This window comes from Nycticebus coucang, chromosome 5 (assembly GCF_027406575.1).
Source record: "Nycticebus coucang isolate mNycCou1 chromosome 5, mNycCou1.pri, whole genome shotgun sequence".
NCBI lineage: Eukaryota > Metazoa > Chordata > Mammalia > Primates > Lorisidae > Nycticebus > Nycticebus coucang.
The window spans coordinates 89,288,078-89,314,948 of NC_069784.1; the positions used below are offsets into that span (position 1 = coordinate 89,288,078).

The 26,871-nt window shown below is 41.4% G+C and overlaps 1 protein-coding gene and 1 non-coding gene across 2 annotated transcripts in view; both read right to left on the reverse strand.

The window, feature by feature from the left end:
• LAMA4 (laminin subunit alpha 4) overlaps nucleotides 1–8,795 on the reverse strand; it is a 162,193-nt gene extending 153,398 nt beyond the window's left edge. The window contains exon 1 of the mRNA XM_053591244.1: nucleotides 8,229–8,795. Within this exon, the coding sequence (XP_053447219.1) occupies nucleotides 8,229–8,423 (195 nt within the window). The 5' untranslated portion in view covers nucleotides 8,424–8,795. The remainder of the gene's footprint in view (nucleotides 1–8,228) is intronic.
• A 4,172-nt stretch (nucleotides 8,796–12,967) lies between these two features.
• On the reverse strand, nucleotides 12,968–13,074 carry LOC128586867 (U6 spliceosomal RNA). The gene has a single exon (XR_008380326.1). It is a non-coding gene; the product is annotated as a U6 spliceosomal RNA (small nuclear RNA).
• Nucleotides 13,075–26,871: the final 13,797 nt, after the last annotated feature.

The following is a 26,871-nucleotide window of genomic DNA, read 5'->3' on the forward strand; positions in this document are numbered from 1 at the left end:
CTGCTCCCGGGAATCACCAGAGATCAGCAGGAAAAGAGGTAAACCCTGAAGGCACATTTAGTTTGTCAGATTGTATCACCGTTCATCAAAGGAAAACATACCCATGAAGTCATGAAGCTTGGAAAGCATTCTAGACTGATTATGCTGGGGAAGAAAAGGACTACTAAGATCTCAAGCTGAGCTCCCGAATTTGGACTATGGCTCTCTGCTGTGATTCTAGAGGATTCTACAGCCCCAGAACTCCTGAGTCAGAGGCTCACTGGACATTTCTCTTGCCTTCTGCTGGTGCTTATCTTACATATTCCACTGGGCCGACACTTGGCTTTACAGGGCTCCTTAGATCAGTATGCCATGTTGAAGCTCACTTCTTACACAGATAACAGTAGTGCATGTAATAGGCACATCCATAAGACAAGGTTTAGAGCAGCTGTCTTTGACCCCTAGAACCCTTGATTTCATTTAAAGCAATCATGCTGCTCCAGCTAATGGAGGGCATAATTTCAAAATAAATGCTAATACACAAAGTCTGTAGCATGCTCAAAGTCTATAACAGGGGCCCTGTTAGCTGGAGTGCATGGCATGGATTACTGGTCTAGTTTGCGAAAGGTTTGTGCTAATAATGCAGCTGTTGATGTTAATGGGATTTCTCCAACTGACAGTTCTCATGGAGTAAAAAATGTACATACTTCATTCCATTTAGGTAAACATAGATCTCTAACCTCCATCAAAATACGACACGAAAACTAAGCCTGGGAGTGAAAAAAGGTCATTTTGCAATGACTCAAATTACATCCACCTATTCCTCATCCTGCTTTTAACAGAAGTTGTTTTTTCATGTATTCTTTCTTGATGCACAGGATTTGGGTTTGAATATGGAAATTTTCCCACTACCATTCAGCCTTGGAATGTTATTTCCTCAAGTTCTCATGACAAAAAGACTCAGATTCAGAGCTGAACTGCTGGCAGCTGAATTTCATTAAGACTTTGATGGGAAACTTAAGTTGGAATTACAAACATCTGTGGTTAAACTTCCCTTTAGTAAACCATTTCCCAGAATTTAACTTTACCACATCGGGAGCGAAAAAGGAAAACAGTTGAAAAAAAGAATGTTGCTCTTTTACAAATATGAGTAGATATTTAAATATTCATCTATATGATAACTACATCTCAACGAACTAATAGATTTACTTATTTTAGAAAATAAATAAGTGACTGGAAAAAGCTAAGTTTTGAAACTCAAAGCATGTACTGGCAATCTGATTTTAATAGTTTCTAAATAATCAAAGGTTTCTAAATTATGTCTGGTCATCATTACATTTATGTGGTTACTATGAGCCAGGAAAAAACCCTAACATAGGGTTTTGGGGGCATTTTTACTTCAAGAATCTGACTTCAAGTCAGATTTGAGAATTTAATTAAAAAGGGAAAAACAAGGTTACTGTTCCTGTCCTATCAAATTGAAGATGTTGGCTTTTTGTTTCGTTTTCTTAAGGATTTAGAAAAAGGCATTCATTTCTCTTATCAGCTCAGGTGATCCCTACTACTGGGGGAAAACTGTTTAAAGAAATGTTAAAGACAATAATTATAAAAACTAAATTGCAGCCTTCTCCAGTGTTGGATAGCCAGCAAAATTATAAACAAAAATTGAAAATAATCAAATTGTACAGATTAATTGCACTTTGAACTTAATCTGATCTAATACAATCTGTCTTTGTATTAGATAACAAAACACTTCTAATAAGCTACTATAAAACTTTACACGCAGATACATAGTAATAGTAGGAGAGAGAGAAGCAGGGCAGGATGAGAAGGATGAGGCTAACTTTGTGGCAGGCATTTTATATACATTATCCATTTACATTTCACAACAATCATAGGAGGCAAATATATTCAAATTCATTTTGCAATCAAAGGAACTGAATCTCTAATAGATGATCGAATTTGTTCAAAGTCAACTGGCTAAAAAGTCACAGAGCTGGACCTACCACATCTGTCTGTTGTAGGCCCACATTCTAGCTGTGATAAAAGGTGAGTTTCAAATAAGGTAAAGCAGAGGCTGCAAATGAACAGCCCTCAGGCTGAATCTGGCCCTCAGATGTACTCAGCCCACAGGGCATTAAAAAAAATCAAGTCAAGCTCAGTGTCCGTAGCACAGTGGTTATGGTGCCAGCCACATACATCAAGGGTGGCAGGTTCGAACCCTGCCTGGGCCAACTAAACCACAATATCAACTGCAACAAAAAATAGCCAGGCATTGTTGCAGGTGCCTGTAGTCGCAGCTACTTGTGAGGCAAGAGAATCGCTTAAGCCCAAGAGTTGGAGGTTGCTGTGAGCTGTGACACCACAGCACTCTACCAAGGGTGACATAGTGAGACTCTGTCTCAAAAAAAAGAAAAATTGAGTCAGCAACTTCACTTATGAATCTAGATTCTGTCTTCTCTTGGGGTAGGGGGAAACCCAAACCCAAAGACCTGGCGATGCCAAGTGGAAGAGGAATCCTTTCCTTTCCTGTCACTTGTGACCTCAATTTCACAGAGCTGGATTTGCCCAATTGTTTTTGACTTGGCTCCTATAAGAATTTGAGTTTCAGGACTTCCTCTGTACCATGTGATCCAGCAATCCCACTCTGTTTACATACTCTAAAGAACTGAAAGCGGGGACTCACACAGATAGTTCTACCCCAATGTTCACAGCAGCATCATTCACAATAGCCAAAAGGTAGAAACAACACAAATATCCATAGACAGATGAATGGATAAAATGTGGTGTGAATATGAACAGAATATTAGTCAGCCTTATACAGAAATGAAATTCTCATGGAATTCTGAGATACACTACAACATGGATGCATCTTGAAGATATTATGTCAAGTGAAATAAACCAGGCACAGAAGGATAAGTATTGTACGATTCCGTTTCTGTGAGGTATCCAGAGTAGTTATGTTCACAGAGGCACAGAGTAGAATAGTGGTAGCCAGGGCTCAGGGGAAGGGCTGATAGAGTGTTAGTGTTTACCAGGTTTCAGTTTGAGAAGATGAAAGAGTTCTGGAGACAGGTGGTGGTGATGGTTGTATAACAAGGTGAGTTATACCTAAAGCCACTGAACTCTATACTAACAAATTGTTCAAATGACGGGAGGCACCTGTGGTGGGTTCAAGCCCAGCCCTTGCCAAAACTGAAAAAAAAAAAAAAAAAGGTAAAATCTGTGTTATTTATATATTTTATCATGTTAAACAAAAAAATCTTCTGATTAAATCAGGGAATGCTAGAACTCCAGGGAATGGAATTCTTTATTTTCTAGCAATTTTATAATAAATTCTGTATGATAGACCATGTATTCCTTGTGGTGCTGTTTTGAATTCCCTACCTATTAATCTAAATCAAGAGTTTCTAATACAGACTGTAGCATCACATGGAGGACACATACTAGAATATGATTATAAAGGAAAACAGGAAAGAGAAGTCTCTATAGTTATAAAAAAGATCAGGGTGGCTTACTGGTATACTGGGACAAGAGAATGTACTTTGAAAATTTAGTAAGATACTTCTCTAAACATCAATTTACTCGTCTGTAAAACAAATACAATTTCTACTATTGGGTATTGAATAAGATAACACATGTAGGTTCACAGAACATCGTAGAAGTCAATGAGTACACATATTAGTTTTTTTTCTTCCATGAGTATTTTAAAAAGTAGTTATTAGACTAGATGGGGAAGGGAAGTTATCTCAGTTCTTTGCAACTTATGCTACTCATCGAATAGGCACTACCTAAAATGGTGTTTAAGTGACATTTTATATTTCATCAGTTTTGGAAATTCTCAAAACTTGGACTAAAATTATGCCTACGTATACTCCTATTTACCTGGTCACCTCTTCCTGGATAGATAATCCCTCACAGCTGATGTGCTGTTATAAACTCCTTCTTTCCTGTGCTATTTTCCAGATTGGAGGGCTGCGCAAACATTATGTGCCATGGATACCATGGATACCATGGATAACTACTCTGGATACCATGTTTATGAAATAACTATGAAATAACTACATCGCTCCTCTGAGTTGTCATGAAGGTTAAAGAAAATAACCCATGGGAAGTGTCTAGATCAGTGTCTGGCACGCAGTAAATACTCTATGAGTGTCAGCCATAAGCCATACTATTATCACTATTACCACCACTAACATGCCAGTCTTTCTGTAAAAAGGTTTTTAAAACTTTCTTTGGTGTTTGGCAAGGAGGTTATTGTGCTCCACCTGACTAGCACAGGAGTAATATGTGTACTTTTCCACGTTACTTCCGTGGCACCTAGCTAGGAGCCACTCCCGCAGAACATTAATTCACTTTACCTTATACAGTGGCTATGTATGTTGGTCCTCTCTTCAATTGCTCACCCCTGAGGATAAAGATGAGCCTCTGCCTTCTTTCTACCCCTCCTGGGGCCTGTTTTATTGCTCAGTATGTGGTAAGGCCCCAAACCTGCTTGCTGGATGAATAATTAAGTGAATGATATTATGACTGCATGTGGGTCACTGAACTGTCAGAATGCCAGTTTAGAGGGATGGCCCAGGCGAGTGACTGGAGGTCTTAGAGTGGTCCCATGGGACTTTTCTCAAAGTAAGTGACCAAGGTAAGAAAAATGAAAACCGATAGTGAAAGAAATCTAAAACATAGTTTAATAAACCTTGTATGATTTTGTCTGATGGTAGGGAGCCTAACAGTGTGTTGGGGCATGGGATCACATATCCACAGTGAAAAGAGGTGAGAGGAGAGGTCCCTCAGAATCAGCCTGATTCCCCGCACTTCTCTGAACCAAGCAAGTTTGTCCTGTACAGGGTACACATGTGGCCCATGGGCCCAGATTTTCTTGGAGGGAAGTTGACATAATGATAATGACAACAGCAGAAAAACCCAGTCAGGTCACTAAGTTCGAGTTTTCCCCTGTCAGGGGCATTTGGTCAATACTGTCAATGTTTTCCTTATTTTCTCATCTGTCCATCAAAGCCAGTAACAGCCCCATTGCCCCCTCTCTGCCCCCCACATTGCCCTGTCTGCAGAGCACTTGCCACCTCTGATTCTCAGTGTCTCTGTGTAGCTTCTTTCCAACAACTCAGGGGAGCCTCCAGCCCAGTGTTTTTGACCTGTTCAATTCCTGCTTCTTTCTGATAGATAAGAATCTCGCTCTTCCAAGGACACTGGTACTGGACTGGCTCCTTGGGGGTACTCCCATCTTCATTTCTGTCCCCCACTCCTCATTCTTTTGCATATATTTATTGGTCAAGAAGCCTTTTGTCTAGTTCTACTTGGTATGGTGTATATGATGAAGAACAGACTTTCTTTCCTTCAATGTGAAATATTAGAATACTAAATATCCTTTTTGAAACTAGTCTCCCCTTTGGTCTCATTTACTGAGAATCACTGTTCTCACCATCAACTTAGCAACAATGGACTCAGTAAATTGCTTGTCAAGAAGTACAGGTGGGAAAATCTCCCCCACAACTAGCACAAAATTACCCCCGGGGGCCTAGAAAATTCTTTGCAACCTGGGCTTGCTTTACAAGGAAAAGAGAGGCCTTCCTTCTTGGTTAGCTAGTGATTGCTATCCTCTTATTCTGTACGGATTTCATGTATTTGTTCCCTAGCTGATATGGAGCAAAACAGCATGTCAGAGTCAATGTCTGGGCTGAGGACATGAACCAGGCTATCGAGGAGCTGGGGAGAACCTTGGGAAGGCCATCAGCCAAGCACCTCCCCCTGCTCCATGCTTGCTTTAGTATTTTTCTTCCTTCCCTTTGAAGGAGAATTGCAGAATAACCATTCATATAAATCCAATACAAATAAAGGGGATGTATTTTTAGAATATCTTCCCATCCACCTAGTGAACCTCTCCCACAAACAATGTGTCTGTGTTCTCTTTCTCGCTATGTACACAAATACATTCTCCTGAACCAATCCAGTAAAATGTTTGTACCATGTTATTAAATCTCCAGAATGTATTTGGTTTAAGGTCTGCTTACTGGCTATAAAGAGCATGGGAAACCTGATGGTGGGGAGTCGGGATCGCCGTGGGACCGCAGGCTAACTGGAAGCATTTATGTGAAACTATGCAGTGGAACATAATTACTCAATCCCACCCTTTCTACACCATATACTTTGACCTTCCTGGAATGACTAACATCTTCTTTGTGTTTCACCAAACCAAATGCTTCAACTGCTATTCTGAAACTATTAGACTCTGACAGTATCACAAATTTAACTTACAATACATTTTTTTTCTGATTGGAGAGATATACACAAATAGAGATATAAAAAAATATTAAATAAAATAACACCATTAAACTAAATGAGAAGGATTTCCAAATAAACGTTTCTTTTAATCTAATTATCCACACATTTTTATAATAATAACAACTCTTGGCATATATAAGGCATTTATACTATGCCAGGCAGTATGCCAAGCATTTTCCCTATTTTATCTAACTTCATCACAATAACTATATGAGGTATAACGTAGATATCAAAAAATTTTCTAAACCTAAGTTTCTTTATCTGCAGTTTGGATATCTGTTAACTTGGCCAAGGTCAGGAGCTTGAAATTTCACTGGGATCATTGGACTAAAAGCCTGCCATATAAAACATTTTGCTGAACTGCTTTTCATCTTTCACTGAGTGTATAAGACATTGCTCAAGGCCTCAAGATTAATTTTAAGAATCCCTATCACACACAAAAATTTTTCCTAATTTTTTGGGGATGAGAGTTACAGAAAACCAGATATGTGTGCTTGTCTTTTTAGACTTAACACATAAAAATACGGGATGTCCAGATCAATTTGAATTTGAACGATGACTTTTTTTAGTAAAAATACATCTCATATAATATTTAGAATATTTAAAAATTTACCCATTGTTTATCTGAAATTCAAATTTAATTGAGGGTCCTTGCCAGTGAGATCTGGCAATCTTACTGTTAAGTCAAGCATTGCATTCAAGGACTTTCCTGAATGAACAGGTGGAGACATTGCTTCCCTGGGGTTAATTCCAAGCCTGTAGATATGCAGTGCATGGAGTCTCTCCTGGTCTGACTTCTCCCCTACTCTGGAGATTGCTCCCTCTTTCTCATGGAGGCTACATTTTACACCACGAGAGCTTCATATACTCTGGCTCTCCCCTTGCTCCCCCTTTTTTGAGAGTGTCAGTGAGTAGGTATCTCTCTGAAGGACCATCTTTTTGCATCTTATTTTTCATTGTCAGTAATTAACACCTGCACTTATACTAACAATTAATAGAATTAATGGCAATAATCCAGACTTCAGTGGTGTTAGAAAGTGTCAATCCGCAGAACTGTTTTGGTTGTATGTTACTGTAACCACAGCTGTGTGTGTATTGTTAGGTCAGTTGTGCTTTCCTTTCCCATGAACTTAGGTGACTTCATTTTCCTCCTCCTTAGCATCTCTCGGGCTCTCACGCTCTGACGCCCTGGACATGCTCTTGTCTGTCTTGGCTCAGGGGACTCACATCATTTATACTGGATTCTTCCTCCTCCACCAAATTTCTACATTTGGGTTATGATTTCAACTTAAAAGCTATTGTAAGTTATGCAAACAGTATCTTTATCACTGAATACTAATAAATGTATTATTAATAGCATATCCGGATCATCTTCGGGAACAGGGCTTGCCTTTACACAGGAACTAGTTGCTTCTGGAATATAGGGGCTCATTATGGGCTCTGTGGTTTCCTAAGAGTTTCTGTCATGGACAGTCACCCTCACTCCCTCATCTTCCTCTGTGGCAGAAAACCTATGGTCTAATTTGAGACAAAAGTTTAGGTCCTCAAGTATTTTTCCCACTGTCCTGACAGCGCAGAGGAGCGGGAAGCCAGGGACACACGTTCAGTGCTGTAGCTTGACACAGTGATTCTTGGGACACCCAAGTGGCAGACAGTCATTGATGTGGGGCTGTGGTCCCAGAGAAAAGCCTAGCGCCCTACTCAGAGCACCAACATCAGCTTCTGCCAGATTCAACAGACAAGTTCCAAAACCTCAGCTTCCAACTCTCAACTTCTAAATCCAACGTACAAAGCACAGTAAGAAACTTTCTTTCAAGTTTCTGAAGTGATCTAGGCCAGGTGAAACTGTCAAGGCAGTGGGGAGGAAAGGAGGCGGGACAGGCACGAGAAGGGCACAGCCCGCCGCGCAGGTGCCGGGCAGGGTGGCGGTGGCGGGGACACCGTACCTGGGCAGCCGGCGGCGGGCGTCCCGGGGCCACGCGGGGCTCGCTCGTCTCCAGCGCGTCCTGCCTGCCAACCGCTGAGCTCCCTTCAACGTCAAAAGGGAAAGCGTTGTCGTCCCCGGACGCCGCGCCGGAGCAGGCAGCGCCCCAGAGGAGCCACAGGGGCAGGACGCAGCGCCAGGCCGAGCTCACAGCCATCTCTCCGCGGACATCCAGCGGGGCTCTTCCCGGGCTCGGGGACCGGCGGCCTTCGTGGGTCCCCCCGTGGCGCGGCGCTGCCTCACTTATGCGACCTTCTCTTGGTCTGCAGTGTCCAAATGTGGAAGCCCAACCAGCAACTTAGTAAAAAAAAAAAGGGGGTGGGGTGGGGAGAGAGGGTGAGCGAGAGTCGGAGTCTCTCCCTCTTTCCTCCCTTGCCCTCCCTCTCTGTTCCCTCTCCCTCTCTCTGTCCCCAGAGCCTCGGGCTCAAGGACCTGCAGAGCGACCAAGCTTTAAGCCCAGCATCAAACGGCAGACGGGTCCGGGTGAGCCGGCCGGGCCCCTCCTGTCCCCGTAGGCGGTCAAGGCTGAGGACGGCACCGTTCTGGCGCTTTCCCCACACTCGTCCTCACCACTCCCTTTTACCTTTCACGTCCAGGCCCTCCCACTCCAAGTTGGCTTTCCCGGCCGCCTCCCCTCCGCTCCCCTCCAAGGGCCCCGATGAATATTCAGCTTTTGCGACGGCTTCTTCACAGCTTTTGTTTATTTCGTCAAGGTGCCAGATGTCTTATCTATATGTAGATCTTTTCTGTGACCCCACGAGTTTGTCGGAAAGTGGGCGGAAAGGGGGATTTCAGGGCCAGAGCCAGAGGGTGCCGGCTCTCTTGAGCGGGTTTTCTCATTTTCTAGAGACAGACCATTGCACCCTTTGTGCAGAGCACCTCTCCTGAGATTCGCGGGCCGCCCCTCTTCCTCCCGACAGTTCTCACCCAGAAGGCTTGGGAGAAGAATATCTTTCACTGCAGCACTGGAAAATGACTTCATTACTCAAATGCATGAACTTTTATTTACAAAGAACATCTTGTTTTCATCCTAAAGAGGTGCTTTGTAAGGGACCCAGAACAAGGCTGGCAGTGTATGAGCCTGTCAAATATACGGCCCACAGCTCCGACCTCTTCCTCTTGGCTGGTAATCTCATGCCCACTACATCTGTCTGAGTTATGTAACCTTTCCAAGACTTCAGGGTGAACTTGGGCTACAGTTATGCCAGGGGTGCCTCCATGGACGGGATACTGGCCACTACAACTGATAGGTAACTTTGTTTACACTGGCTTCATACCAGAGTTCCAATCAATCCTACACACCTCAAAGGTGGCTTTAAAATGGTAATGAAATCCTTGCACTCTGGGAGGCCCAGGCTGGTGGATTGCCTGAGCTCATGAGTTTTAGAGGAGCCTGAGTCAGAGCTAGAACTCGTCTCTAAAAAAAAAAAAAAAAAAAATAGATAGCTGGGTGTTGTGGTGGGCGCCTATAGTATCAGCTACTTGGGAGGCTGAGGCAAGAGAATCGCTTAAGCCCAAGAGTTGGAGGTTGCTGTGAGCTGTGACGCCACAGAACTTTACCTAGGGTGACAAAGTAAGACTGTTTCAAGAAAAAAAAAAAAAAGATTACATGAGACAACTATAAAGTGACACCCAGGTAAATTTCTAGGTGTTTGAAATCACAGATAATCATGCAATGAAACATTTGCATAAAATCTAATCATTAGCTCCATTTGTAGAACAAAGATCATTTTATTTAAGAATAAGTAAAACACCATTTATTTCTCCTATCATGTGCCAGATACTTGGCATATATTATTTGCAAACCTCACAGTGTTTCTGCAAAGTAGGATCACTAGTTCCTTTTTATAGAAGAAAGGGAGGTTCAGAGAGACTAGGATATTTGCCCAAGGCCACACAGCTGGTAGAAAGCCCCTGGGAGGGGGGCTTCATTAATTCCAATCCTTCCCTGAGATTCAGGATTTACTGATTCCAAAGTTTTACACTTTTACTACACTGAAATTCACAAAATAAAGACTATGAATCCAGAGGCAGGAGAGATAGGCACTTTCATATTTTGAGTGCCTCCTTTGCGCCAAAAAATTTGCATAAATTGTCACATTGAATTTTATCTTCAAAATAATCAGTTGAAGTATTGCTATAGACATTTGGCAATGAGTAAGTGGTAAAAGTACTTCATAACCCAGGTAAATCTGATGCTAAGTTCCTTGATTTTAAACGATAAAATAGTATGATACAAAAGTGCCAAAGCTAGAAGCAGCAAAAAGAATTCTTATAGGTTCCTAAATGTTAGTATCATTTTTATTTTAAGGTCTAAAAATAGTATTGCCAGGAACCATGAAGCTAAATTATGATCATCTTCTTTCACATAAACTGGTTAATATAGTAAATTAAGCGAAATAACTTTAAAATATATGTTTGGTTTGGTTCTTTCAGAATTGTTTTTTTTTTTTTATCAGTATTATAACAAAACAAAGTTGAATGAAGCAAAGTTATTTGTGGACATGCTATACTATATTTTTAAGTCTTGAAGAACAGCATGACTATTTTTAAAGAAGAAAATTCACCATGTTTATTTACCCTGTGGTGTAGGTAACTCCCATTTGCTAAGAACAGCCGTTCCCATTTCTGGCGGCTGCTGGGCTCTTCCTTGTGTTACCCCTAAATGAGGCTGTCATGGATCACAGAGTAATAGGACAGGCAGGCAAGGAGAGGCAGGGCTATTTTTCAGCAAGTTAGAAGGCACTACAACAGAGGGAATTACCTCTTCACCAAAGGGCCACTCCCAGACCACCAAAAGCCTGAGTGTAGAAGGATTTCATTCCTGTTGCAAGTACAACAGGAACGCCTTTCCAGTGGGGCTGCCTCTGTGACCTTCCCCTTCTCCGTCTCCTAGGATTGGGGCCGAGTGTTCATCAAATATTTTCATGGCCATGATCTTTATTGGGACATCTGCCTATTGTATGATCAAAGGAGTGTTGCTCCACTATCCCCAACATGCAGAAGAGAGCGCAGACATTCAAAAAAACTAAGAGATCAAATGGCTTGTCCAAGGACACTAAGCCAGCAAGTTCAAAATCAGGGCCCTGTACCTTGCAACTCCCAGACTAATGTTTTCCCAAGTAGACCAAGCTATTTTTACTTCTGGCAGCAGCAGATCTGCTGGTTTTGAGGCTTTATCAAAAGAAGGTTCTCGAATTCCCTTATGAGTGCAATTATGAGCAGATAAATATCAGGGATCAGGGCTCCTACTCCCTTCAGCACTCGGCTATTGGGCCTGTCTTCAGCATCCAAGGATCTAGGGAGGGTGTTGTTAACACGTCCCATGTGCTCTTCTGTAAATAGAAAGTCACGTCAGATGCTATTTTGGATTTGTAAGTGCTAATCTTGACATAACTCAACAAATTGTTGTGGGGACTGTGTACTAGTGACAACAATTTTATGATGAGCTCAATCAGAGAACCAAGTACGGGCTGAGATACCCACCACCGTAAGGGGTCTGTCTAATTTCAGGTGGCAGGAATGGGAAGGGTAAAAAGGTGTCCTGTCCACGCTTTCCTCCTCTGAGACTGAGGTTCAGTGTTATGGATGTCTCTGGGGAAGTTCAAGCTTATGAGGAGCAGCAATAGTAAGAGTGGGATGAGGGAGGCCTTTTAGAAGTTGCTCTTCCTTTCATCAGTGTCCTCGGGCTCTTGTTCAGGATGTGGATGGTCCGTGGTGTCTCTGCTTCCTCTTCTGGCACAGACTCATTTGGCTTTGGGTATATAGTGCCTGTATTTTTTCTCATTCATTCATTGCTCTACCTGTTCCCCCTCCCCCCCATCCACCCACCCTCCCATCTATCCGTTCTTCATCCATTTGGTTATTTATTTCATCAGCATTTGTTGGACACCTCAGTATGCCAGGTTTAGATGCTGAGGATAAAATGATGAAAAATATGACCCTAACTGACCAGGGGTGAAGAGTTTGGCAGGACAGACATAAGTAGACCCTATAAGGAGTGCAGGGATTAACAGGAACTCAGAGGGGAAGTACAGGCAGTCTGCTAATAAAATGGGTAGACAAGCCCTTTACCCAGATGTGGCTGGGGAAGCCAGGGGGGTGAGGAGAGGGCCGCTGTGCTGGCTCTTAGCTGATGGGAGGGAGGGGAAGAGCGACGTGCTGCAGGGCAGAGAAGAGCTCGCGGGGAGGGAGACTGTGGTGGCACAGGAGGGGCGAGGCCGCCAGGTGGTTTCCAAACGCTCTCTGAGCCCTCTTTCGCGGGGTCCAGTCTCTGCCCCAGGCCGGCAGCACCTGCAGGAGAGGCTTCCCGTCTCCTGTGGCTCTCTCAGCGCTGCCCTCCAGTCAGGGCCCCATCAGCAGGGCATCCTCCCCCTGTGCCAGTCTGAAAACCCGAGTCACCTGTAGACATATTTAAGCCCTGAACCAAGCCCGGGAACGCCAGGGGAGGAGGAAGAACTTTGAAAAGGCCTCCCTCCATCCCTGGCACTCCTCTGCACAGAGCCCAAACTTGCACCACAGTCGTCCATAAATAAGAACTTGGGTCTGAGAGGAAGGTCGGCAGGAAAAGAGGCGCCGTCTAAACCCTTTCAGGCGCACAACTTGAGGATCTGCGGAGACCTCATGGCGGGGGTGGCTCGGCCTATACTTGCTTCTCTGACTGATGTCATCATGAAATTGTTGTCACCTTTTTTTTTTTTTTAAAATATGGAACGCTTCACGAATTTGCGTGTCATCCTTGCGCAGGGGCCATGCTAATCTTCTCTGTATCGTTCCAATTTTAGTATATGTGCTGCCGAAGCGAGCACTGTCACCTTTTTTAAAATGAAGAAATTCCAGCTTAGAAATGACATGATTATATTTTCATTTAAAGAACTTAAAATATGGGCGGCACCTGTGGCTCAAGGAGTAGGGTGCTGGCCCCATATACCGGAGGTGGCAGGTTCAAACTGCAAAAAAAGAAAAAGAAAAAAAAAAGAACTTAAAATATGACAGATGAAATAATTGTAGTAGAATCAGGTTACAGATACCACGAAGATGGGCATAATGGTTACCAGTCATCATACCATTCTGGGGCAGTAACTTACAACACCCCAAATGTTGTGATGTATAAATCCTTTCAGACTTCTGTTACACCTATATTGATTAACCCATATATTTTTATATTTTATGTATTCCACATATATGTTTTACATATATATTTTATAGATGCCCATTTTGTCTATTCCATCTGTTTTTGTTTTTTTTTACAAAGCAAATAAACCTGTACAGGATATTTTAAATTTTTTCTCCGTGACAATGTAACTCTAGTATGTTACTATGAATCGTATGCAGTGTTCAGATTTGTGTACTGGAAAGATTCTCTGGTAAGAATGTGGCCTGGATGGAAGGCAGCACAGAGAGGGCAGTTGGAAGGCTTCCTTCTCCTGCACAGTCTGTAACCCCAAGGACACAGACTGTGCGCCTGATCAGAGGGATCAGAAAGCATTTGGGAATGATACTAGTAATAAGGATATCCTGATCCAGGTGCGGGGCCAGATGGATGAAACAAACAGATGACAGAGCACGGGTCCTAACAAGGATTATTGATCCATCTTTGCTGGAGCCCTCTCTTCAGGTCTGGTAGGATAATTGCTTCATCAGTGCTAAAGGGAAGTAATTGATTCTCCTGGTAATGTAGTCAATGGAGAACAGCAGGTGTCAACATCAATTAGCTCAGGGATGAGATCAATATAAAATCGGAGCTCCTGGGACTTAATAGTGAGAATTGGGCAATGTTCGAAACAGGAGATCTGAGAAACTGCTTTTTGTATCCCTGCACCCACCCCAACCCCAGTATGACAAGAGAAGAATTGTCGTTGTGGTGGGTCAATATGCAGGATAAAGGGTTAAAATCTGTTCTCACCTGTTTTGTGTGAGTGCTATAGAAACTAGTCTGTAAGATTACAGTTCAGCAGCTCCACAGCCTAACTTTGCATCCTTTTGTGTTATGCTCTAGAAAATGCATGCTAGACATGTTTACTTTGGGAAATCAACTGACTTTAGAAAAAACTTTAGAAGTAGGGAGGGCATAAATGGTAATAATGCCTCAATTTTTTACAGTGGTTAACAATTTGGAATTGAAGTACCGTTATTGCTTCTCTAACAGGTAAGACAGATCTGGCACCAAAAGGCCAAACATACAGATTCAGACATTTCGAAGAAAGACTCTGTTTTTTATTATTAAATCATAGCTGTGTACATTAATGCAATCGTGGGGTACAATGTGCTGGTTTTATATACAATTTGAAATATTTTCATCAAACAGGTTAACATAGCCTTCAACGGCATTTTCTTAGTTATTGTGTTAAGACATTTGTAGTCTACATTTAGTAAGTTTCACATGTACCCTTGTAAGATGCACCGTAGGTGTGGTCCCACCAGTTACCCTCCCTCGAAGAAAGATTTTTTTATGCGGTGAGTATGCAAGAGTGTGCAAGCTGAGTAAGGTGGGGTGAGGCTGTTTTAAATTCAGGTATTAAGGAGGCCTCAATGATGAGAGAACACTTGAGCAGAATCTAGAAGGTGAGGCAGCAAGTCAGGTAGCTATCAATGTAGCAGAGCAGGCTGGGGAGAAAGAACAAAACCTATGCAATGGAAAGGAGAAAGGTGCTTGCTTTGTTGAAGAAGAGACTAGAAGGAAGTGGTGGCAGTAAAGGATTTTTGGAGATAAAGTTAGAAATGTAGGAGGCTGTGCGCGGGCCAATTATGTAGACCTTTGACATAGTCACAAAGGCTTTGGTTTCTCCTCTGAGTGAGAGAGAATTTTCAGGATTGTATGTAGAGGAGTGACATGATTTTACTTATTCTGTCTACTATGTGAAGAATAGATTGAAGGAAAAGAGGTGAGGGAGGAGCCATTTAGAGGCTATTGCAATAATACAGGTGGGGTTCAGGATGGTTCAGGTATTATGTATGAAAAGTAAAGTCTAGATTTATTCTAAATGTACAATGGGATTTGCTGTCCATGGGGAATGAGAGTAAGAAAGCGCTCAAGGATGATGCACATGTTTTTGTCCTGAGCAGACTTGAATGATTTGCCGATATTATTATAATAATAAAATGAGAAGGACTATGGGAAGAACAGGTCAGAATAACAGAGATGCTGATGAGGACTCTCCGGGACATTTAGCAGAGAGCTCTTGGTAACTACTCTTATTTACCTTGGCTCGGTGATACCTCCTCCACACAGTTGCTGTGCTAGTGTCTCATTGCTCTAGCAGCGATTCTCAACCTGTGGGTCATGACCCCTTTGGACTATATTAAAGGTTTGCTGCATTAGGAAGGTTAAGAACCACTGTCTAGTGTGAGGCATTTGGATCATGCCTAAACCAAGCAGTGTAATTTCACTCCACCCTGGAGAAAAATTAATGGGTCAGGGATGGTCACATGACCAGAACTGCTCCATGAGGTGGAGGAAGATATTTGTCAGGGTCTTCTGGAAAGAGGAGTTCTCGTTCTGGAGGTAGTCAGCTTTTTTTCTCTTGTATGTGGGAGAGGGACTTTGTTACCCTTGGAGTCACTGACAGTTCCAAGGGAAGCCATCTTTAGAAGTGATCCCACAGAGGGCAGAGTGGAAGAAAGAGTCCTGGAAGATGTTATTTAGCTGTAGAATCTAAACTTTCCAATTTCATGGATCAAAAAGTACCCTTTGTTGCCAAGTTGAGTGAGATTTTCTGTTACTGACAACCAAAAGGATTCTAATGATACAAAAACAGTAGGAATTTGAGAAATGGGTGATTTTGAAAGTGACTGTCATGAGAAATGAGTCAGTCAGGGAGAAATAGGAGTGGATTGCTGAGCAGAGATGCTGGTTTTCTGGAGGAAGTCATCAGGATGGTAAAACAAATACACAGAGTATGTTGATTTTCCATAAGTTCCTCCATCTGTAACCACTTATTAAAAGAGAAATTAGATGTAGTTGTTGAAAACACAGTCTATGGATTTAGAGAGTCTGTGTCTATAGCCCTCAATTCTGCTTATCAACTCTGTGATCTTAGAAAGTTATTTTACTCTCAAAGCCTCAATGCCACATCTGTAAACAGAGGAGTGTACCATAACTGTCTCATAGAGTTTTGTGAGAGTAAAGTAAGTCAGTGGTCTGAATAACCCAAAATGATACCTGGCATGTAGTGAGCATTCAATAAATTTAGTTGCTATTATTATTATGACTAATATTCATATCATTACTGTTGTTAGATGCCTAATGAGTTCTATTATAAAATTAATAAAATTCTGTGTTATGTATAATATTATGCATAAACATTCCTCACTTTTCTTTAAGTCATTTTGCAGTTTTTGACTGGGGCTGGGATTGAATCTGCCACCTTTGGTATATGGAGCTGGCGCCCTACTCCTTGAGCCACAGGCTCCACCCTTTAAGTCATTTTAATATTCAGAAGCTATAACCTAACAATGACAGACGCTTTATTGTCAGTGTGATATTTAATATTTATTAACATTTCTCATGAAGGTTGTTAACCAGGCCATCACATGGTTATGGTCTCATTAAGACAACATTTAGCCCTAGATTACAGGTCCTCTCTTAATTCTTAACATCCAGATAATTCACGGCTTCAATCACTCTGTCCTAAATTACTTGGCTTTTTTAACTTGAATTCTGTCCTTCACTGACTCAGTTCTCTATGTGAATTTTCAGATGTAGTAAACCTCCCTAGGAATTAGGGCCTAGAAGTGAACAAGCATTTTGAGGAGACAAGATCAGAATTTAGGAGATAGTTTCCTGTCCTGTCAGATTCAGGATCTAAAATTACTAAAGGTTTTTAGAATTATGGCATATTACATGGTCTTAATTTGTCATCATTTTAAGTATGTGGAATTCTGTCACTTATATTGTCTCAAATAATATTCTACAATTTTGTGGAGGGGGCATCATCATCTGGCTTGACACTGGAAGAGAGGATCACAAGTGAGCAGTACCATGTGGCAGGTGGCTACTCTGCACTCTCAGCCCGCTGTGATCTCTTCCCATTCCCCCTGGCTCCTGAACTCATCCACCTTTGGCATTTTTAACTTTATGGCCCAAATTAAGTAACAGTTGAATAGCCAGGATACAAAGAGAACAGTCTTCTAGATTTCTGTTCATTCGATGGTGAGAAACTATTTACTATCATTATTAAATTAATAATTATTCCGCCTGACTTGATGGGGCAGTGCCAAGCTGGCTGAGCAGCCCGCCTGTGCTGGTGACAGGTCACACCAGTCTCAGATGCCCAGTGAAGCCGCTGATGCGAGTGAGGGGAGGGCAGTGGGGAACTCCATTCAGTTTTATCTCCATCAATAAAGTGGCCTTTCAAAAACAAAACAAAAAAACAAACAAACAAAAAAAAAATAATTATTGAAGGAGAAGAATATCACACAAGAAATTGATTGTGGGCTAGGAGAGAAGGATCACAATCGGAAGGAGTCACATTTCATCTTCAAAAAAGGGAGTGAAAGTGAAGGCTTGTTCTCTCCATCTTTATGAACTGGGGTATCTGTGCACAGATAAATTAAAAATTGGGCTTGCCAGGGCTCAGACTTGTAGGGAAGAGATCTGGCTGAATATGTTTATGTACCTGAGACCCTGAAACAAGCATTTCCTCCTGTCAGCTTCTATAAATGGGCCTGTGGCATTTCTGTGCTCAATTCAGCTACATAGCTTTTGGGAAAGGTCTAGTATGATTTTTAACCATGTGTTGAGATGAGTAATGATGAAAAGCTCCATGGAGGGCTTAGGACAGGGCATAGGGAGGCCTGGATTGAGGGCTGGAAGCCTGGTATTCTCACTCAAGCCACAGTTTTGAGCTAATTACTTAAACTCCCCAGCCTCCACTTTTCCCTCTATAAAATGAAATGTGAGGCCAGGTGAGCCCGGAGTCTTTGTGAGCTTTAAAGCTCCTATGTTCTAGGGAAGGACCTATCCCCAGACAGAGACTATTCTGGCCAGGGCCAGGAACAGATGGATGGTTTCGAAAACAGCACATAGAGAACTATTTCACAGCCTTCCCCACTGAAAAAAGTAAACCCTGGGTCCCAAACTATATTTTAGGTGCTTTAGAAACATCTGTGGATGGTTTGTGTAACAAATCAAATACAACAAAGGGAAGAGAAGTGTGAGTTATTACTTTAAACTATGCCAGATTCAGAACCATAGGCCAGAAAAGAAATAATGCTGCTTGAGACCACAAAAGGAAAAGAATTTGGAAATATGTCTCCTGTCCCCAATTCACCCCTGTTACACAGCCCTGCACTAGCACTGTGGTGTGTGCTCCCTAGAACAATAGGCCATCAAATGAAAATCACGTAGCACCAGAGATAAGACCAGGCAAACCACACAGGACTCTGTGACAGGAAGTTGTGACTCTACTGGCAGGACAGGGTGGTTTTTCTCAGCCACCAGTTCACCTGTAGGGCCATTCAAAAGACATTTACTGAGTTTAGCGTTTCAATAAAGTTGAATTCCATTAACTCCCTATTGTTCTTAGCTGTCAATATTTTCATTCTTACTCTTTGTGAAGACCCTAAAAGTATAATTACAAATGATAACAAGCAAAGGGGCAAACTGTGACAAAGTATGACAAGTCTCAGTCAAGTGTAGGCACAAGCCAGGCTAAACTGTGTGGAACAGGGAATACCTGCCTATCGCAGGATCTGAGGAATATGGGGATTAGCGTGTTTGTAATTTTAGCTGTGAATTCCTCGCTTATTCTGAGACTTTATGTAATCTACTACTTTGTCTAAGTAGAACTCAATCTTTCCTGGAACATGTTCTTATTTAACCCTATGAAAGAAATATGGTTGAAAACCCAGACCATTGAGCAGTTGCGGCCAAAGTAGGATACAAGCAAACTCAACCCTTCTGGTCTATGTGTAACACAGCCATGAGGACAAACCATAAAAAGAAAAGAAACTTAAAAATAAAAAACCAGGGCGGCGCCTGTGGCTCAAGGGGTAGGGTGCCGGTCCCATATGCCGGAGGTGGTGGTTTCAAACCCAGACCCGGCCAAAAAAAAAAATAAATAAAATAAAAATAAAAAAAATAAAAAACCAAAAGCCAGGAGCATTAAAACACAAAGCAATCAGACAGAGATCAGAAGAACATCGTCTATGCTTTCCATCTCCCCACTCCCACCCCTTTTAATAACTTAACCAGTTGCCTCTGATCCATTCTTGGAGTGGTGGACAATACCAAATGCTGAGGTCCACCCTCCACTCTGGCAATTCCATTGCTGCATCATGGCTGAACATCAGCAACAGCCTGGGAAAAGCCAGCTGGATCTGGCAGGAGGCACAATACCAAGAGTGTGTCCAACAGGCTATTGGCATGAGGCTGGTGAGTGGCTGAGTTTCTATTCCAGAAACAACTGCCAATCATGGCTTCAGTAAAGGGCTGAGCTGCTAACTGAACCTAATCTAAGTGGCAGGCCAGGATCTACCCTGAGGATCCTGGGGACCAGCAGGCCTTGTGTTTCATGTTTTATTAAGCCAGGGGTACTGCTTTTATAGTTGGAGCAATGTCTCCATCCTCTTACCTAATCGTAAAACATTGGCACAGCTCTGATTCTTTGGATGAAAGTGGAGTAATCCAGTGGCCTAACGCTCACTTGAGTCCATCAGTTAGTCCAATGGCCAATCTGTTGGTCCTCGATGTAACAGCCTGTCTCCCATTTTCCTGCCATTTTCCCGAGTGCAGGATTTTTCTCCTTAACCAACAGGCTCTGGCTTCTCATTCTGTCTCTTAACGGCTATGAAATACTTTTTACCTCCCAGGACTCATCACAATCACCATCTTGTCTATTCTCTGCCCACTTTTCCCTGCATCTGCTTCAGTTCTTAGCATTGATTGCCACAGAATGGCATTGATTGCCACAGAATGCCGTGGAATAGTGTAGATTCTATACCACAACTCCCAGGCTTTAGCCTTATCAGGGTCCTCACACATGCCTGCCAATCCACATATTCATCTGTTTTGGATTCCTTTTGCATATTTCTAGAGAACTGGCACTGTTACTCATAAACTTGTGTTCTTTGGCAAGTCCTTTAACATCACCATCCATAAAGTGGGTGGTTGGATGGAATGGTCTGCAGTCTCCCCAGCTCTAAACAGAGACTGTGTTAGAAACTTCTTAGCCTTCCTCAGATAAAAGTTCTTCCCCAATCCCCTTCCTCTCACAGACGGCATTGACTTCTGCTTTACTGAGACACATCCTTGGAAGTTGCCTAGTTTTTCCTCCTCTGTAACTTCTCCATTATTCACTAGTGTCTTTCAGGAGCAGTGGGCTTGACCCTTGCCAAGGCTAATTCATCCAACTAACTCTTTTGCCTTTTCTCCAGCGATTTCATATGTTTTATTGACATATTGAAATTATCAAAAAAATCACATTAGTAAACATCTCATAATACAGAAATACTTAATTCTCAACTTCCCATCTAATCCTACTCTCCAAAGATACCTACTTTAATTTCTTGGGCATTCTTCCAGAATTTATATATACATGTATCACATATGTATATATAAATCTATATTATATACAGATTGATATGTATATATAACAAATGTGTATAATGTTATACATGTTATTATGCAACATATTTAAAAAACTCAACATTCTATTCTATTCAATAAACATTTATTTATCCTTGCATGCTTGCATGAGTTTTTCTGTGGGACTTAATTATACTTGTGAAATTGCCAGATTGAAGGGCATGCATATTTAAAATTTTGACTGGTATTATCACATGATTCTTTTTTTAAAGGCTGTATCAGTTTATCCTCTACCAATAGAAACCAGGCTCGTAACCCCAGTCCCTTTGAACTCTTCTTGAAAACTCTCCTTTACCAGTTGTCCTCCGTTTTACTTGCATCTAGAATCACTCCCTTTGTCTATAAAAGAGCTCAGGGCATTCTGTGTTTTGAAAATGTAAATATTATCTCCATTCTGCTATTTGTTAAGTTACCAGCCTCTCTTTTTCATTCCTTTCATCACCGACTTACTAAGCCAGTGCTCTTGGCCATTCCTCCTTTGCACGCCTCTCAATTCTTAGCCCTTTCCCTAAGTTTTCAGTCCTCATCATAACGCCACCAGGCTCTCTAAAAGGTTCCCAGGCCCCTCAAATTCCTACACTTAGTGAGATCTTAGTTTTATAAACCTGCAGGCAGCATCTTTTTTTTTCAAGTCTCTCCTCTTTTGGCTTCTATAGAAATACATTAATACCTCTCTTGTTCTCTTCTTAACTTTCCCCTGGTTTCCTAAATATAGGGAAACATTCTACTTTTGGCATTCTTTCCTTTCTCGTCATCATTTTCTTCTCAATCTAACCTCCTGGACTGGCTTTTATTATTGCTTCTGTATACAACTGAAATCATCATTGGTTAGGACCTTTCTAATCTATGCCTTGGACCTGAATTTCTAACTGCTGGAATCTTACACATCACAAAGGGCCTTTCCATCCATCTCAGTATGCTCAGGATGGATGTCATCATTTTCTCCACCTGAAATCTTCCTCATGCTTCCTTTCTAGTTAATGGAATCATCATGCTTCTAGACATCCAAGCTCAAAATGTCTGCATAATTTTTACTACTACTTTTTCCTTAAACCTCATTTCCCATCCATTGCTAAGTCAATAGAGTCTACCAAAGTAGCATTTCACAAACCAGCATCTTAGAGATTAATGGGTTAAACAAAGTTTTTAAAAGCTTAAGCTATTAGAAGTTTAATACTTTAGTGCTTTGCATTGTGGATCTCTGTATTTGTCTGGGCCCTATACATTTAATTCCATTTGTTAGACCAAATGGAAGGTCCCTTTTCAAGGCTTCCTTTTAAGGGAAGCCTACTGAGGTTGCTCAGAAAGTTAAGGAATATTTTGACAAATGTATGTATAGACCAAAATGTCATTGTCTAAAAAGACCATTTTTTAAAATGATTTTTCTGTCTCATGCCCTCCCTCCTCCTGCCATATGTCCTCCTCATAAGAGTATTTTGATGTATTATTTCATTGAATTCTTCAGAAATGACCTATCGAGAAGCCCAAATCTGGGGAGAGCCAGGCAGAATGGGGGGGTAGGCTTCCTGCCTGTCATTATTTTTGATTGTTTTCATTCCAGAGAATAATCATCTGTGCAATTTATTGCAGGCAAGTTTTATAATCAGTGTGAAAGTAATCACAGATGCACAGGCACTTAAAAATGGGCTAAAATAATTTCATATTTACTCAGTATAACCTTTGCTCAAAATTCTTTTAAGTGATCATCAGACATCTCACTGTCTCTAATTTGGTCTTGCTCAGGTTTAAAAAAGAACTGTCTTTAAAGCGGTATTTACTAATTTCCAATGAAAGATAATATTTTTGTGGGTTGCCAAGGAGAAGAACTATGCTCCAAGATTATTCCAATACACTGATAAATTTGGCTTCTATAAAAGGCTAACTATAAACTGACACAAGAGGACAGATACATTATACTTTTTTGCATCCTAGAACTGACTTGTTATCTCTACTCTAACCTGTATGTACCTCTGAAATTGTGGCCTAGAAACTATATTTACTGCTACTATAGAATTATCTTCTTTTTGTTTTCATATCAAAAAGTATTTTAAGAATATAGTAATATAAAAACGTATGGAAAGATAGAAAACAAGTATTTCATTTGTATGTGTTTCTCTAAGAGACAAGAAAATGCACATTTTATGCAATGGCTATAATATGTTTATTGCAAGTGACATATTTCTTTTTTTGTGGGGGGAGACAGAGTCTCAAGCTATCGCCCCAGGCAGAGTGCTGTGGCGTCATAGCTCACAGAAACCCTCCAACTCTTGGGCACAAGTGATCCTCTTGCCTCAGATTTTCTCAGATTTTCTATTTTTATTAGGGATTGGGTCTCGTTCTTTCACTCTTGCCAAGGCTGGTCTTGAACCTGTGAGCTCAAGCAATCCACCCACCTTGGACTCCCAGAGTGCTAGGATTACAGGCGCGAGCCACCACACCTGGGCAAGTGACATATTTCCTTTATTTATTTATTTTTATTAAATCATAGCTGTGTACATTAATGCGATCATGGGGCACCATACACTGGTTTTATAGACCATTTGACATATTTTCATCCCGCTGGTTAACATAGCCTTCCTGGCATTTTCTTAGTTACTGTATTAAGACATTTATATCCTACATTTACTAAGTTTCACATGCAAGTGATATTTCTAACTGCCAGGTAGCACATCCTGCTGTACAGAGAGTGAGCGCTCAAACAAGGCAAAATTATCAGTTGAAATGCAAGAAATTGAAAAATCCTCCTCACACTAGCCTGAACAACAGGGAAATTCAGGGTTTTCCATAGCAGGAGGCCCAGAAGTGGGGGTTTTAGGCACATGCGCAGGTGGGAGGGCTCCAGTCTGCTTTTCTGAGAGTCTCGGTTTTTCTTTCCTCTGTAAGTTAGTTCCATTCTTAGGCTAGGAGCAAAATGACTGCAGCAACTGCAAGTCTCAGAGCCAGACTCGACCTTATCTAAAAGCAGAGAAGACTATCCTCCAGATTTCATTGGTCAAATGAGGGTCACACAATCATTACTCACTGGTCAATGGCAATAGATCAATCACAATTTGTAGATATCAATGCCGTAGACAATAAGCCATAAGCAACAAAATATTAAATCAAAGGCTTAGACTTGCAGTTATTTTCAACTGATGTGCCGGGAGAGGATCTTAGGTGTGTTGGGCAAAGTTTTGAAGATTATTAATTAAATTATTCCTGAAAAAAGTTCAAAGCACAATAAGTATATTCTTTTTCTTTACTCTTTTTTTTTTTGATCAACATAATTTAAGTGTGTTGTGGAAGTTTAACTATAGGTTCAAGTGTGCTGTGAGACAAAAAAGGTTGAAAAATACTGGCTTAGAGCAATCAAGACTTAATCTTAGAGGACATGATTAAGTCACTATCCTCTGAATCACTTGAACTAATTTGTACTCCTCTAGCAAGAAATCAGGGGGAATGGATGTTAAATGGACTAGTTGTCTCTGATGCAGTAACAAACCACCCAAAACTTAGTGCTTAAGACAAGTACCATTTATGGGGCTCATGATTCTGGGTCAGCAAGGGAGGCTGGGCTCATGCAGATGGGTCTTTGAATATAGGTCTCCCACGTGTGTCTCAAGTCAGCATTGGGTTGACTAATAACTCTGTTTTTGGGGTGGCTGGCTGCCAGCTGGGGCACCTGGTCCTCCTACAAATTTTCTTTCATTCTTCATCAGGTTACTCTGGGCTCTTCACGTGGTAAAAGCAGATTCTAAGAACAAGAGGGCAAGTTTCAATGCACAAGGGCAAAGAAGTAGATAAGTTTCTGCTTGTTTTTGCAATATACCACATTTTGGCAGAGTTTTCCATCTGCTATGGCAAATTTTAGTCAGAAGAATAAGTATACTACTCTTTTTTCCTTTTTCCTTCACATTGCCCACTTCAACACAATACCACTTTATATAACAATTTAAGCAAAACTTAGAAGATCTCTAGATATCCAATATTTTGGATTTTTTTTCTCTTTAACTATATATTAAGTATCTTCCTTAGGACCTGGGCAGATATTAATGTACCAGCTAGAATATTTGTCAGGAAAGCTTAGCTCCTTGACCCTTTGCCTAATAAAAGCCTTTGAAACTTGGGACTCTTTTCTAAAGATTCTAAGCAAAGGTTGACACGTTTCAAGGTAATCTTGATTCATTAGGTTAATGCTTCCTGGTGTGGCAAGGCCTTCCAGTGAAAGATTAAGGTACATGGTAATGATCAAGCCTTTCTATACCTGAAATGAGGTGGTTGTTTCATTTTATGGTTGTACAGACTGAGCCATGTAAAGAATGATTTAATTTGTTGTTTAATCATAGAATAGTCAAACATCAGACATGAAATAAAATCTGAATTGGGGTCTGAATCCGCTGTCCATCTATTTTAAGTTGTTGGAGGGATGCACCCATTTAGCAAACTCTTTTATTCAAATCATAACCGAGAACACAAAAATGAACAGTGGAGGCCTTTAACCCTTAGAAGTCACATTACAAATCCACCCAGTTCGTTTCACGTGGGAGAGAGCCTCTTCAGACCATCTCTCAGAGCCAGTTACTGGTAAGTCAAGCACAATCAGAACAGATCTGGCCAGTGGATTGCAAGCCCAGAGTGGATTAGAAGAATATTTCAAAAGGGAAAAATAGGTACAATTGTAAGAGAACGTGAAGTGACATCTGATAATTTGGCAGGAAGGAGAAGAGACAAAAGTTTTAAAAAATAACTTCAGAGATTAACAAAATACAGCATTTGAATCCTTTCCAGAAATGAAAACAGTTCTTTCTAACCGGCATGGAGGGACATTGCTGTACTTGTGGTTCATGTGGCATGCCCCCTAAGTCTGTAAGGAAGTATCTACAAACAGTACGATTTACCTCACTGCCTGCTTTAGATACTAGAATTTTGTTATCTATGTTAGTGTCCTCCTATCACTCCCCCCAGTTCAGGGATGAGCCATAATAATATTTAGAGAAGCTCCTTAAAATGGAGAGTCATAGAACAATGAAAGGATGTATTATAAATGACTGAGCCTGTACACTATGGAAATAACTATACAGATTACCGAACAGCTAACAATCATAAAATATGCACCCCAACATACAAATTTTCACCAGCATAGTTCTAGCCTTAACTTTGAGCTCTTCTATACCAGAAGTAACAAAGCCCTTCCCAACATGATGGCTGATCATGACCCTGAAACCCAGTCTATTTCACTGTATTTTGCTTGTCCTCTGTGAAGTATGATGGAGACAAAAATGGCAGAACAAGAAGGGTAAGTTTCATTAGCACGTGCTTTGAAATATCCCCCCCACCTCCTGATGAATAACCATATTTTTGTGGTTTTGAATAGACTCTTAAATCTAAAATAAAGCAAGCGTCTTATTTTCCAAATACAGTTCTAGCTTAGTTTTTAGAATCAGCACATTACATAGGAATCTGACAGACATTCTTCACAATCCCACGTAGCAAAGATTGGTTGTCTTTTTTTACATCTTCCTATAGTTTGTGAGAGAGAAATTATGGCAGCTGGTGGATCTCCGGTAGGAAATGTTCCTGCTAAAATAAAAGGAGACTGGAATATAGTATAAAGATAATTATGAACAAGTAACCAATATGGGAGCTGTGACTCGGTCTCTTCCTCTCCCCACCCTGTGCTGCTCCCCCTGGGGGGGCAGCTAGAGCAAGGCCCTGCCGCTTAGCAGGACTCAGCTCAGGGCTCTGCAGCTGTGTTTCTTATATGGCATGTTTGACTTAGAGGATCTGTGACTAAAGCTGTATCTTTTCCCTTCTCCACCCAAATGAAATCATTTCCTTTTACCATCCTGCAGCTTAATTCTTATGGAAGAGAGAAGCTAGGGACATAAGGCAGACAGGGAGGGGAGGGAAGGAACAGTCAGCTTATAAACACTGGAGAGCTTAACATGTGAGCTGGAAAGAAAGCTCACACTAGCAGAAAGACGGCGGCGCTTCAAGGCCTGAAATTGGCATATTTCTAAGGATCACTTTTCCCATCTTT